The sequence below is a fragment of the Pongo pygmaeus genome, chromosome 10 (genome assembly GCF_028885625.2).
Source record: "Pongo pygmaeus isolate AG05252 chromosome 10, NHGRI_mPonPyg2-v2.0_pri, whole genome shotgun sequence".
NCBI lineage: Eukaryota > Metazoa > Chordata > Mammalia > Primates > Hominidae > Pongo > Pongo pygmaeus.
The window spans coordinates 70,449,153-70,465,090 of record NC_072383.2 but is presented as its reverse complement, the minus strand read 5'-3'; the positions used below and the strand labels follow the sequence as shown (position 1 = coordinate 70,465,090).

Genomic DNA, 15,938 nt, shown 5'->3' with positions numbered 1-15,938 from the left:
TGATAGCGCAGACAAGATATCCTTGTCTCTGGATGGCAGGATCAAGGGTAGCCTGGGAGCTTGGAGTTGCCATCCACTGAGATGGTCCATATCATAACTTGCCTTGAAATACATTTATTTGTGAAAGACTTTGTAGATAAGACCTCAGGATTCAAATTTAGATATATCTGACGTCAAATCCTGAAATGTTTATTTGCTAAATATCTGATGCTGTGGCAATCACTTAAGTACCTAAGTGTCAGTTTTCTCATCAGTAAAATGAGTTAAAAATGCCTGCATGCCAAGTTTTCTGTCAGGAATAAATAGGATAATACATGCAAAGCATTTCACAAAATACATTGTACATAGTAACTGATCATTAAATGACAGATATGCTTTTGTAGTACTCATAGGATAATCACTATTTTTATTTCATGTGTTTTATGTCTTCTATTGGGTTGCATTCTTTTCTTGTTTTGTTTGTTTGTTTGTTTGTTTGAAATAGGATTTTCCTCTCTTGTCCAGGCTGCAGTGCAGGAGAACTATTATAGCTCACTGCAGCCTCTAACTCCCAGACCCAAGCATTCCTCCTCCCTCAACTTTCTGAATAGCTGGAACTAGAGACATGCACCATGATGCCTACCTAATTTTAAAAATTTTTTTGAATGTTTTGTAGAGACAGAGTCTCACTATGTTCACCAGACTTGAGTTAAACTCCTGGGTTCAAGCAGTCCTCCCACCTCAGCCTCTCAAAGTGCTGGGATTACAGGCATGCGCCATCATGCCCAGCTGGGTTGCATTCTTGAAGAAAGGCATCTTCTTTTTTTCCCCCTTGCAGAAATAAGGCATACTGTGTGTAGCATTAATAGTGCTCTCTCTGTGCATTAATCATCACCTGACTGACATGATGTTGTGGATGGGGAGCCTGGTATTACAAGGGGTGATAGATACAAATGGATGATTGGCCTTTCCTATTCATTTCTAAAGATGATAGAAATTTCACATGTTGACTTCTGTTGGTCAAAGGATTTTCAAATATAAGGTGTGGAATATATTGGCAAAGCACAGCAAGTTAAATTTCTACCACCATCACTTTTTAAAAATGTGTCCCCAATGATCCCTTGAAGATTTTTTCACTTGCTAATTATCTTACCTTTTATTCTATGTAATTTTGTTTGGTGTACAGATATACTAACCACGACATAAGAATTGCTGAAAAAATGTTCCTGCTTGTAAAGGATGCTCTTTAAAATTGAAGTGATTTTGAACCCTGTTCTTCTCTTCCAAGCCTGTAGCAACCCTCTCCACCTTGGCATCATATGTAAATTTAATGAGCATTCACTCACTTTCATCATCTAGGTCATTGGGTTACTGATTCTTGTTTCCTTTGTGCTTTTAGAACAAAAAGACTGTCTCAATCCATCTATTCCAGTCTTTCCAGTCTATGGACAGTATTTTCCTGCTTCCATTACACTTTAAGAATAAAAGCATTTTCAATCTACTATTAAAATGGGAAACTTGTTATTTCACCAGATCCAATTTTTTTAAATAGAGTAGTTTTCATGTTTTTCTCTTCCCACTCTAAAAAATGCTTGCAATTTTAGGAGTTTTTTATTCTTTTAATAATGGTCTTGGGACTATCCATATTGAATATTACTCAGTATTTCTTCAAAGGCAGTCAGCTCTTAAATTCAATCCCAAATTAGTAGCTGGTCTATTGGTTCCTAACCTTTATTTTTTTATAATCTTCTGTCCCATTATAATACATTTCTTTATAAAAAGCTATTTAAAGTGTATTGTAATTATTATTCAGGGAGAATAACAAAAAACAGAACTGGGAATAATTAGAATAATTATTAAGGAAATAATTACAAGAGATGATAAGCTAGCAAAACACTGATGCAATGAGGGGTTGACTGTTGGCAGAGGTTAATGTTGACAAGTAACAGAGATCTTTAGGGAGAGGAACGCAGAAGAGCAGTGGCGAGAAATTTTTATTGTGTTACATACAACATTCCAAAATATAAGTGATACATTCTACAACTCCAGTGTCTACAATCTTTCCTGAATTGTCCAGATCTATCAATATTAACTCCATCTCTACATCTACAAGAATATTCTTTTTAGAATGCAGTTTTAATTACCTGACTCCTCTGCTTTAAACTCTTCTTGGTTCTATCTAACCTGTTGGATAAAATACAAATTTCTGTCTAGGAGCAGTGGCTCACGCCTGTAATCCCAGCACTTTGGGAGGCTGAGGCAGGCAGATCATGAGGTCAGGAGTTCAAGACCAGCCTGGCCAATATGGTGAAACCTCATCTCTACTAAAAATATAAAAATTAGCCAGGCGTGGTGGTGGACACCCATAATCCCAGCTTCTCAGGAGGCTGAGGCAGAAGAATCACTTGAACCCGGGAGGCAGAGGTTACAGTGAGCTGAGATCATGCCACTGCACTCCAGCCTGGGTGACAGAGCGAGACGCTGTCTCAAAAAAACAAAAAACAAAAAAAAAAAACAAAAAACATTCTTAGTGCGAAAGGAAATGTCTTCCAAGTTCGTATCCAGCTTATTCTTCCAGCCTGTCTGCTACCCAAAATTCACATTCTGCTATGATCATGTTTAACTCTTTGATGTTCCACTTAATCACCAGTTTTCTTTTCTGAGCTTCCTCTAAAGAATGATTTTCTTGTTTTTTCACAGTTCCCCTCTACTCCCCTGTCTCGTGACTGTATCTTGTACATATTTCTATCATAACTCCTTAGATTCTGAGGTGGCATCCATAACTTTTTTCTACTGATCATTTTCTTTCAGAAATTGCTCCTCCTCTACTTTGAGTGATCCCAGGGGGCCTACCCACTATGGGACTTTTGTCTCACATCACAGAGGATGAGCTCATGATCTTCACTGACCAGTCAGAATACTCCATCCCTGTGGACACAAGGATTGGCCAGTAATAATCTATTTCCTAATCAAAACAAATCACAGCCCTTTGGGGAAACAGATATAGCTTCTATCGGATGGGAGTCAATTTACTCTTTCTCTGAGCTCATTAGAGTCACAAGATTGAGGCCCGTATGAGATGAGTCTTAGCACATCTTAAGGATCATCTAGAAGTTAAGTCAGATAGAAAGAGATCCAATAAACTGAAGAAAGGTAGATTTCTGATGATATTGTAAATACCTAATTCAACTATTCTGAAAGTTAATACTACATATAGAATTTACCCATTATTTAGTCAACACGAGTGAATAAATGGCTTAAGATGACTTCAGGTAGGTGTCAACATTTAATATGGAAATATTGCTGGATAACACTCATATGTTACTGCACTGGTTTATTTATATGTTTTCTCTCCTTTGTGTATTATTGATTGTTATATCTCTTCTACTCAGCACACAGTGCCTAGAACATAAGCACAGGCTTATCAAATGATTTTGGAATAAATGTTCCAGCCAAACTTGCTAATCAAATATGAAAATAATTAAGAATACTGGCTCTGGAACTTAATTTTCTGGGAAACATATCCTTGAATTTACCATAACTCAACATACTTATCTTTAAAGTGAGGATTATGATCATAACAACCCCATCAGATGCTTATAAGAATTAAATTATATAATAAATGTAAAAATCTTAGTTCGGTGACTAGTACAGAGTATCCATGTAATAAATGTTAGCAGTTATTATTTATGTCTCCAGAATCATCTACATTACCTGTCATACATCGCAGAATGATGTGGTTTAACCTGCAAAACCCAACATAGTTTACCTTTGTTCCACTTACAAAGTAATTGGTTATTACCCATTATGCACATACTAGTTTTCTTACAGGAAGAAACTGAGTGAAGCCAAATCAAAGAACAAGGCTAAGAAACTGAATTTACATAAAGGCCTGATGCTGAGATTATGAAAATGAAGTCCCTGAAATTTCAGCCTCAATGTTTTAATCCTCATTTCTCCATATTCACATTTGAAAATTATTTTTCAGATATGCCAGCAGATAACTGGGTCACTATTTTTCTCCACAGTTTTAGATGTTTGATTTGGTACTACGTGAGTGAATCCACACAATGAAGGCCCATCAAGAAAGCATGATGAATAAGTGGACAGAAAATCAATAAGGATACACAACACTCGAACAACTCTATCAACCAACCTCACCTAATTGGCATTTATAGAACACTCCAGCTAACACTAGTGGAATACATATTCTTTTGAAGTGGATACAGTACATTTACCAACACATATCAACTTATGGGCCATAAAATAAACCATAATAAATCTAGGAAGATTCAAGTCATACAGAGTATATTCACTGACCACAATAAAATTAAATAAGAAATGAATAACAGAAAATTTTCTGGAAAAATCTTCTAATATTTGTAATCTAAATAATACACTCTGAATAAGACACAAGGCAATTTACAAATGAAATGGATAATTAGCAAGTATCTTAAAGTGAATGAAAATGAAACTTCAACATATCAAAATTTGGGAGATTTCGTAGGTTGTACACTTAGGAAAAAAATTTACAGAATAAATGCTTAAAATGGAACAGAAGAAAGGTCTCAAGTTAATGACCTCAGCTTCTACCTTAGGAAACTAGAGAAAAGAAGAATTTAAATTCAAAGTAGGTAGAAAAAGGAAATATTGATTAGAGAGGATATCTATGAAATAGAAATCGAGAGAAAATCAATTACAACAAAAGATGCTTTTTGTGATCAATAAAATTTATAAATGTCCAGCTAGACAAATCACAAAAAAAGGAATAATACACAAATTACCAATATCTGGAATGAAAGAGGTTGTATGATTAGAGATGCTACAGTCATTAAAGGGATAATAAGGGAATATATCCTGTAAAACTTTATGCCAATAAAGTAAACATTTTAGATGAAATGGGCGAAGTGCTTGAGAAAGAAAGAAACTACCAATGCTCACATTAAAATAAATAAATAACCCACCATATTATTAACAAAATTAAATCATTAGTTAAAAACCTTCCCAGGAATAAAATTTCAGGTCCCTACTGCTATACTGGTAAATTCTAACAAACATTCAAGACAGACATAATATAAATTTTATACAAATTCTCCCAGAAAGTTGAAAAAGATAATAGTTTCCATTACATGATGCTAGCACTATAGTAACAACAAGGTGAAAGACGTTACAAGAAAGAAAATTACACACTAATATCCCTTATTAGCACGGATGCAAAATTTCTAAACATGTTTTTAGCAAATTGAATCCAACAATTTATAAAAAGGATAATATATTATGACTAAATGACATTTGTCTCAGGAATGCAAAGATGGTCTAACATTAAAAAATTAATCATTATAATTCACCGTATTAACAAACTAAAAAACAAAAAATATATAACCATCTTGATAGATGCTGGAGAAAAGCATTGAATTGAGTCAACATGTATTTCTGATTAAAACTTTTAGCGATGTCAAAATAGCATGCAACATCTTCAACCTGATAAAAGGCATTTATAAATATTTAGAGACATCACACCTAATGGATAAAGACTGAAGGTATTGCTTCTAAAATTAGGAACAGCACAAGGGTTTGCTCTCACCACTCCTATTTAACATTGTACCAGAAAAATATGCAAAAATGAATTGTATTCTATGTACAGCAACACAAAAATTAGAAATGAAATTTCAAAATAATATTATTTACAATAGCCCGGAAATGTAAAATACTTAGGGATAAATCTGAAAAAAATATATGAAAAACGTATTCACTAAGAACTATATCATTGATAGAAATAAAGGGGACCTAAAGGAATTGGAGGCATACTGTATTCATGGGTCAGTCAATATTGCTAAGATGTCAACTCTCCCAAATTGTTTTATAAACATAATGCACATTTCTTGCAATTCCAGTATAAGTTTTGTAGGAGCTTACAAACTCATTCTTAAACTCATATGCAAAGGATCAAAGAAACTTAAAAAAAAAAAAAAAAAAAAAAAAAAGAACAAAGTTGGAGGACTAACAGGACCCAAACAAAATATTTTTTGTGTGTTAACTACAATAAATGCTTCAGGGGATAACTTCTAACTTCCTAGTTATTTCCATGCTGTTATTCATGATATCTTTTTATCCCTCACAGAGTATCAAGAATAGTATTCCAGGCTGGGCGCCATGGCTCAAACCTGTAATCCCAGCACTTTGGGAGGCCGAGGCGGGTGGATTACTTGAGAACAGGAGTTCAAGACCAGCCTGGCCAACATGGTGAAACCCTGTCTCTACTAAAAATACAGAAATTAGCCAGGTGTAGTGGAACATGCCTGCAGTCCCAGCCACTCAGGAGGCTGAGGCAGGAGAATCACTTGAGCCCGGGAGGTGAAGGTTTCAGTGAGCCAAGATGGCACCACTGCACTCCAGCCTGGTGACAGAGCGAGACTCCATCTCAAAAAAAAAAAAAAAAGTACATAGAAATTCCAACAAATGCAATTTAACCTACACTAAAGATCACAGCAGACTTTGATCCTATTATAACTATTATTAAGTGGCTAGTGCATGTAAAACACTAAGAGGCACATCATCATGTTAAAATTAGAACAACTAAGAGATACAAAGAAAAATCCTAATCCAAGTAACAATGGGAAAAATTCATATTTGCCTTATTTTTATATCTAGTCATTGGCTCAAAATTATTCGTTGCCATTCAAAGTCTAGTCTTTAAAATTTCTTTTGTTATGCTTATTCAGGAAACATGTTTAATTTTCAAAATCTCTTTTAAATAATGTTTATAAGATGCATGTATCATGTCATTACCTATATCCATTTGCATCAGCCCATCAAAATAAATTAGTATTTAAGGACATTGGTGAAAATTAATTTGTCACTATATGGGTCAGCCCTCTTATTAATAATAAAAACTGACATTTACATAACATCATCTGTAGAGCAATTTCATATCGAGTCTCCAAATATTTATTGATTAATATTTCCAATATTTCTATGCATTATTTGGCAAACATTAATCTCCATTTTGCCAACTTTTAAAGCAAAGCTGTAGCTCATAAAATGACATGAACCTAGTGACTCTGTTTTCTAACTCACAGTCTATGTCTATCTGCCCGGAAATAAAGAAAAATATATACATCTAACATGAATTAGTTTAGCTATCTTGGTAATGAAATATCTAATTGGCACTTTGTTCTTTATTCCCACCTTTTTATATGCGATCCAGTCAAACACCCTGTCAATATCTGTTGCCTGCAGCACTTCCTGTGATACTGGATGGGAACTGGCCAAACCGTCCAGCAGCATCACTTCATGCAGAACATCGGTCAGAAACCTCTGCTTTTCCTGCAATACAGTAGATGGGGCAATATCATAGGTGATTCATAGTTAGATATAATGTATATGATGACATGAACATAATGTGTGTCACTTAATTCCTGATGTTCATCAGTCTTCCAAGGCATGACTCAACTCTAAAGTGAACCCAATAAAAATGCTCCTTAAGTTACTCTAAAACAAAGGTGGTTGACTTAAGCACAACATGAAACAAAATCAATGGACTACACTGGTCCCTAAATAGATAAAAACAGTGAACTCTGTGTTTTAACAGTGGCTAAAGCAAATATGGACAATGGGCAGGCAATAACAACATGAGAAGATGCAGGCTTATTTGTGCATTTTACAAGGGTAAACATTATAATTCCAGTCCCAGATCACCTTTTAGGTAAGTTAAATATAAGAAGTACTAACCTTCTGTTATTCATACCATGGATTTCTAGTAACATTTGAACAGCTCTTGTTTTTCCCTGTCCTTCCCTCCCTTCCTGTCCCCTTCACACACTCACACAAAACACACACACACACACACACACACATATTTATTTTCTGAAAAAATATCAAGAGACCACAACTAGTAATAAAAGGCACTCTTCACATCAAGCTAGAATACTGGTGGATGTTATTTGGGAATTCAAAATAATGGACATAAAGCGGAGATCAATAGGTATTAATAATCCATTGCCATGAAGAAATGAAAATAGAAAAATCATGAGACTTCCATTCTCTGCATGTTGAGACATTAGTATTTGCTCTGGTGAAAGCTGATTTGCTATGTTAAAAAATAAACTGTAAAGAAAAAGTACTTCTCTGTTTTTGTTTTTTGTTTGTTTGTTTTGGAAAGTCTGCTTTAAAGAAACAGCTAGGTTTTTGTTAATAGAAATGCTGGCAGCTAGTAGTCTTCCTGGCCTCCTGCCTTCATTAAAGGAGGAGAGTAAGAAAAAAGAAATTGCAAAATATAAAGAAGGCTAAATAGCCCCTAGATAGTTGTGACCTGAGGAGTATCATTACAGAGATTAAGACTCCAATGCTTAAATTGCTCTAGCTAATTCTGAACTCACTCCTGGAGTCTCCTAGTTTTGAGCCCAGCAGATAAACAGCATGTTATTTCTGAGTGAGTTGTAATTTCAAGCTGAGAGTACACCAATCCTGGATTTAAAGAAATGGAAATGGAGAAAAAATACGCCAAGAAAAGAATTGTTAACTGGACATAAATGTGTGTGGTAATTTAAACCTGGCTTTAAAGAAAGATTTTTTTCATCCTCATTTGCTCAATGATTTAGTATGTTTAATTGATAATTTATTTAATTAGGCATCCGACTAGATACTGTAAGGTTTGTTTTCTAATAGATTGTGTTTTATAGTCTATGGCCCATATATTTAACTTCTTCAGTCCTCTCTTGCTCTAAGAGCTTCACAGCAATGGTCTTTGCTCCATCCAAGAGGATTATATGGTAATGACTGAATCAAACCACGCTTTGAGTCCCAGAGGGATGCTCCAGACCATAAGAGGCCACAGATGAGAAGTTCAAACTTAGACTGAATTAAATGACAAATATGACATAAATACTATATTTCTTCTCAAACCAGTTTCCTAATTCCAGACAAATTAAAAAGAGTAGAATTAGACCTTATGCTTTAAAATTTTAAGATTAATAACACAAATATTCAAATTGTTCATTTAAGTCCACTGAAAAGCAACAATAAGATCTCAGAAAAATAGCATAGTCTTAGAGAATAAGAAAAAATTATGTATCAATTTCAAAAGAAAAAATTTAATGTTATTTTTAAGCACATATTTGATCTTGTTATTCATTCAATTTTAAAATGTAGATGAAAACTATGTGATATTAGAATGGGAAAAATAATAAAATTATAATTATACTTCAACTTGACCAATGAACACTTTTGTGTATAAGAAATATGAATTAAAAGTGTGATTCCATTCTGAAGATAAAATAATATTTAGCCATTTAAACAGCAATTGCCTGCTCTATTACAAGCCATTCAAGTACCTGATCTAAAACAACCAGGTAAAGTGAACTTAAAATGATGCTTTATTTAAATCTTAATTTTAATATTTGATAACAATAAATACATATTGATCAATATTAAAATTTACTAAACATACCTTGGTTTGCTAGAGATGTAATTTTTTAAATGGTATAAAGTAAATGGCTATATAATTTAAAAAATAAAATCTAAAGTAAATTCCAAAGAGAAAACTTTCCTGTTAAAAGAAATATGAATTTGTTTGTATCCTCTTTTATTTCCTTGAGCAGTGGTTTGTAGTTCTCCTTGAAGAGGTCCTTCACATCCCTTGTAAGTTGGATTCCTAGGTATTTTATTCTCTTTGAAGCAATTGTGAATGGGAGTTCACTCATGATTTGGCTCTCTGTTTGTCTGTTATTGGTGTATAAGAATGCTTGTGATTTTTGCACATTGATTTTGTATCCTGAGACTTTGCTAAAGTTGCTTATCAGCTTAAGGAGATTTTGGGCTGAGACAATGGAGTTTTCTAGATATACAATCATGTTGTCTGCAAACAGGGACAATTTGACTTCCTGTTTTCCTAATTGAATACCCTTTATTTCCTTCTCCTGCCTAATTGCCCTGGCCAGAACTTCCAACACTATGTTGAATAGAAGTGGTGAGAGAGGGCATCCCTGTCTTGTGCCAGTTTTCAAAGGGAATGCTTCCAGTTTTTGCCCATTCAGTATGATATTGGCTGTGGGTTTGTCATAGATAGCTCTTATTATTTTGAGATACGTCCCATCAATACCTAATTTATTGAGAGTTTTTAGCATGAAGAGTTGTTGAATTTTGTCAAAGGACTTTTCTGCATCTATTGAGATAATCATGTGGTTTTTGTCTTTGGTTATGTTTATATGCTGGATTACATTTATTGATTTGCATATATTGAACCAGCCTTGCATACCAGGGATGAAGCCCACTTGATCATGGTGGATAAGCTTTTTGATGTGCTGCTGGATTCGGTTTGCCAGTATTTTATTGAGGATTTTTGCATCAATGTTCATCAAGGATATTGGTCTAAAATTCTCTTTTTTGGTTGTGTCTCTGCCCAGCTTTGGTATCAGGATGATGCTGGCCTCATAAAATGAGTTAGGGAGGATTCCCTCTTTTTCTATTGATTGGAATAGTTTCAGAAAGAATGGTACCAGTTCCTCCTCGTACCTCTGGTAGAATTCGGCTGTGAACCCATCTGGTCCTGGACTCTTTTTGGTTGGTAAGCTATTGATTATTGCCACAATTTCAGCTCCTGTTATTGGTCTATTCAGAGATTTAACTTCTTCCTGGTTTAGTCTTGGGAGGGTGTATGTGTTGAGGAATTTATCCATTTCTTCTAGATTTTCTAGTTTATTTGCATAGAGGTGTTTGTAGTATTCTCTGATGGTAGTTTGTATTTCTATGGGATTGGTGGTGATATCCCCTTTATCATTTTTTATTGCATCTATTTGATTCTTCTCTCTTTTTTTCTTTATTAATCTTGCTAGCGGTCTATCGATTTTGTTGATCCTTTCAAAAAACCAGCTCCTGGATTCATTAATTTTTTGAAGGGTTTTTTGTGTCCCTATTTCCTTAAGTTCTGCTCTGATTTTAGTTATTTCTTGCCTTCTGCTAGCTTTTGAATGTGTTTGCTCTTGCTTTTCTAGTTCTTTTAATTGTGATGTTAGGGTGTCCATTTTGGATCTTTCCTGCTTTCTCTTATGGGCATTTAGTGCTATAAATTTCCCTCTACACACTGCTTTGAATGCGTCCCAGAGATTCTGGTATGTTGTGTCTTGGTTCTCGTTGGTTTCAAAGAACATCTTTATTTCTGCCTTCATTTCGTTATGTACCCAGTAGTCATTCAGGAGCAGGTTGTTCAGTTTCCATGTAGTTGAGCGGTTTTGAGTGAGATTCTTAATCCTGAGTTCTAGCTTGATTGCACTGTGATCTGAGAGATAGTTTGTTATAATTTCTGTTATTTTACATTTACTGAGGAGAGCTTTACTTCCAAGTATGTGGTCAATTTTGGAATAGGTGTGGTGTGGTGCTGAAAAAAATGTATATTCTGTTGATTTGGGGTGGAGAGTTCTGTAGATGTCTATTAGGTCTGCTTGGTGCAGAGCTGAGTTCAATTCCTGGGTATCCTTATTGACTTTCTGTCTCATTGATCTGTCTAATGTTGACAGTGGGGTGTTAAAGTCTCCCATTATTAATGTGTGGGAGTCTAAGTCTCTTTGTAGGTCACTCAGGACTTGCTTTATGAATCTGGGTGTTCCTGTATTGGGTGCATATATATTTAGGATAGTTAGCTCTTCTTGTTGAATTAATCCCTTTACCATTATGTAATGGCCTTCTTTGTCTCTTTTGATCTTTGTTGGTTTAAAGTCTGTTTTATCAGAGACTAGGATTGCAACCCCTGCCTTTTTTTGTTTTCCATTTGCTTGGTAGATCTTCCTCCATCCTTTTATTTTGAGCCTAAGTATGTCTCTGCACATGAGATGGGTTTCCTGAATACAGCACACTGATGGCTCTTGAGTCTTTATCCAATTTGCCAGTCTGTGTCTTTTAATCGGAGCATTTACTCCATTTACATTTAAAGTTAATATTGTTATGTGTGAATTTGATCCTATCATTATGATGTTAGCTGGTTATTTTGCTCATTAGTTGATGCAGTCTCTTCCCAGTCTCGATGGTCTTTACATTTTGGCATGATTTTGCAGTGGCTGGTACCAGTTGTGCCTTTCCATGTTTAGCGCTTCCTTCAGGAGCTCTTTTAGGGCAGGTCTGGTGGTGATAAAATCTCTCAGCATTTGCTTTTCTGTAAAGTATTTTATTTCTCCTTCACTTATGAAGCTTAGTTTGGCTGGATATGAAATTCTGGGTAGGAAGAATCAATATTGTGAAAATGGCCATACTGCCCAAGGTAATTTATAGATTCAATGCCATCCCCATCAAGCTACCAATGACTTTCTTCACAGAATTGGAAAAAACTACTTTAAAGTTCATATGGAACCAAAAAAGAGCCCGCATCGCCAAGTCAATCCTAAGCCAAAAGAACAAAGCTGGAGGCATCACACTACCTGACTTCAAACTATACTACAAGGCTACAGTAACCAAAACAGCATGGTACTGGTACCAAAACAGAGATATAGATCAATGGAACAGAACAGAGCCATCAGAAGTAACGCCACATATCTACAACTATCTGATCTTTGACAAACCTGAGAAAAACAAGAAATGGGGAAAGGATTCCCTATTTAATAAATGGTGCTGGGAAGACTGGCTAGCCATATGGAGAAAGCTGAAACTGGATCCCTTCCTTACACCTTATACAAAAATCAATTCAAGATGGATTAAAGACTTAAACGTTAGACCTAAAACCATAAAAACCCTAGAAGAAAACCTAGGCAATACCATTCAGGACATAGGCATGGGCAAGGACTTCATTTCTAAAACACCAAAAGCAATGGCAACAAAAGCCAAAATTGACAAATGGGATCTAATTAAACTAAAGAGCTTCTGCACAGCAAAAGAAACTACCATCAGAGTGAACAAGCAACCTACAAAATGGGAGAAAATTTTCGCAACCTACTCATCTGACAAAGGGCTAATATCCAGAATCTACAATGAACTCCAACAAATTTACAAGAAAAAGACAAACAACCCCATCAAAAAGTGGGCGAAGGACATGAACAGACACTTCTCAAAAGAAGACATTTATGCAGCCAAAAAACACATGAAAAAATGCTCACCATCACTGGCCATCAGAGAAATGCAAATCAAAACCACAATGAGATACCATCTCACACCAGTTAGAATGGCAATCATTAAAAAGTCAGGAAACAACAGGTGCTGGAGAGGATGTGGAGAAATAGGAACACTTTTACACTGTTGGTGGGACTGTAAACTAGTTCAACCCTTGTGGAAGTCAGTGTGGCGATTCCTCAGGGATCTAGAACTAGAAATTCCATTTGACCCAGCCATCCCATTACTGGGTATATACCCAAAGGACTATAAATCATGCTGCTATAAAGACACATGCACACGTATGTTTATTGCGGTGTTATTCCCAATAACAAAGACTTGGAACCAACCCAAATGTCCAACAATGATAGACTGGATTAAGAAAATGTGGAACATATACACCATGGAATACTATGCAGCCATAAAAAATGATGAGTTCATGTCCTTTGTAGGGACATGGATGAAATTGGAAATCATCATTCTCAGTAAACTATTGCAAAAACAAAAAACCAAACACCGCATATTCTCACTCATAGGTGGGAATTGAACAATGAGAACACATGGACACAGGAAGGGGAACATCACACTTTGGGGACTGTTGTGGGGTGGTGGGAGGGGGAAGGGATAGCATTGGGAGATACACCTAATGCTAGATGACAAGTTAGTGGGTGCAGCGCACCAGCATGGCACATGTACACATATGTAACTAACCTGCACATTGCGCACATGTACCATAAAACCTAAAGTATAATAATAAAAAAATTAAATTTAATTTAAAAAAAAAGAAATATGAATTATATATTATATTATTGCCTCATGCTTCTGGAGGAAAACAAAAACAGACCTTGCCTAGTCAGTAGAATTTCAATAACCAGTGTTTAAGTTTTGGAGTGTGAAATCATTGGCAAACGATTAATCTGTCTACCTTGTTGGAGAGAATGATATTGTGTAATTGAAAAAAATAACAACATTTATATGCATAAATGGATTAAGAGAGAGGGGGAACAAAGAAAAAAGCCTGGCAGGAGAACACCCACAAAGCACAGAATAGCTAATACCTTAAATTGAGGAGGAAAAAAGAAAATTCTAGCCAGAGGCAAACTCAATTTAACAGACTTGCAAAGAGTTTCCAGCAGAGAAGGTGCTAATTTTTTATAAAGACCTGTGTCACTATAAAATAAGAAATGCTCTTAGCTTGTCAGCCCTGGCAGGGGCTCTCATCATCATCAAAATCAACAACATCAGCAGGATTAAGTATTGGTTAATTGCCTACTGTTTACCTGAAGCTATGAAAGTTTAAAAATAAAGAAATCCTAGCTTTAATGTGAGATAAGAGATAAAACAGAATATTTGGCCATAGTGAATGAAATAATAGTTTTATCTTACAGGCTGAATGTGCTAAAGGGATTTTGAAAAAAACAACACTGATTTGGTTTGGCTCCGTGTCCCCACCCAAATCTCACCTTGGATTATAATAATCTCCACATGTCAAGGGTGGTGCCAGATGGAGATAATTGAATCATGGGGGCTATTTCCTACATACTGTTCTCCTGATAGTAAATAAGTCTCACGAGATCTGACCATTTTATAAATGGACGTTCCCCTGCACAGGCTCACTTGCTTTCCGCCATGTAAGACGGCTCCTCATTCGCCTTCTGCCATGATTGTGAGGCCTCTCCAGCCATGTGAAACTGTGAGTCAATTAAACCTCTTTCCTTCATAAATTGCCCAGTCTCACATATGTCTCTATTAGCAGCATGAGAACAGACTAATATAAATACTGCTAACTGGAATGATTTGTGGAACATTTAAAGGAAGAAGTAGAATTTGATCTGACTCTTGAAGGAAATTTAAAGTTTGGTGTGTATGTGTGTGTATGTGTGTGTGTACACATGCATGTTGAAATATTTGTGGTGAATATCCAACAGGCACTTATCATTTTACATCATATTTTAAGGCCACCATGATAAGTGACCTAACACTTTGAAAAAGCAGCACAATAAAACAAAATGGAGAACTTTAAAATCTGTTTAAAATAAGTTCAATGTCAACAGTAACCATAAATTCCACCACTTCAATGTAGATACTACCTAGAGTGGTTGAATATGTGCTCACATTTAAATAGTTACAATAATATCAAATATATCATTTTGTATTCAACTATTTTCAAAAATCTATTGCATTTGAATTTTTGGAGAACAGTACAAAGGCATTTCAGAAAAGTAAAGAAAATGAGAGTAAATGTAGAGTTGAGAATGAATACCATATAAAATGACACTGCCATTATTTTATGTATTCATTCATTTAACACATACCTATTAAATTACCACTCTATGCCAGATATTGTGCAGCATTTGAGGAATGAATATATCAGCGAAACCTAGGCCCTAACCTTAAATAACTCAGCAGTAGAACAAAAAGTACGAAAAAGTACAGATAAACAGCAAACTGTAATATAATATGATGGATGTTATAAAACACAGAGGATGAAATGATTAATTAGTTCAGAAAAGGCTTCATAGAAGAGGTGACATTAAAGTGGGTTGTTGAAGGATGAGTGTTTACTCAGATAAATGAGGGAAACAGCTAAAAAAGGGCAAATCTGGCAGAGGAAACATGAAAGAAAGGCACTCTGCATTCTCAATTATCAGGTTGAAGTTTGGTCTTAATAAATAGGCAGCAGCAGGCATAATGGCAAAATAAAAGTAGTGTCTTAGGAAAATTACCTGCAGTACACAGAATTATTTGATGCATGTAAACAGGAGACAGGAAGTGGGATGTGGTGATGATGTATTAGAACACGGTGTTGCTGAAGGACTGTTGGATCTGAGAGATATTTTGAATGAAAAAAATTCAACCAATGTTGACACTTTGATGCCTTGGTTCCC

General features: G+C 35.3%; 1 protein-coding gene across 2 annotated transcripts in view; it reads right to left on the bottom strand.

Moving 5' to 3' along the window:
* The window catches only part of TRHDE (thyrotropin releasing hormone degrading enzyme), a 388,884-nt gene that overhangs the window by 152,713 nt on the left and 220,233 nt on the right, over positions 1-15,938 (bottom strand). For both annotated transcript variants that reach the window (XM_054444303.2, XM_054444304.2), the window contains one exon: positions 7,168-7,305. In XM_054444303.2, coding sequence (XP_054300278.1) covers positions 7,168-7,305 — 138 coding nt within the window. The remainder of the gene's footprint in view (positions 1-7,167; positions 7,306-15,938) is intronic.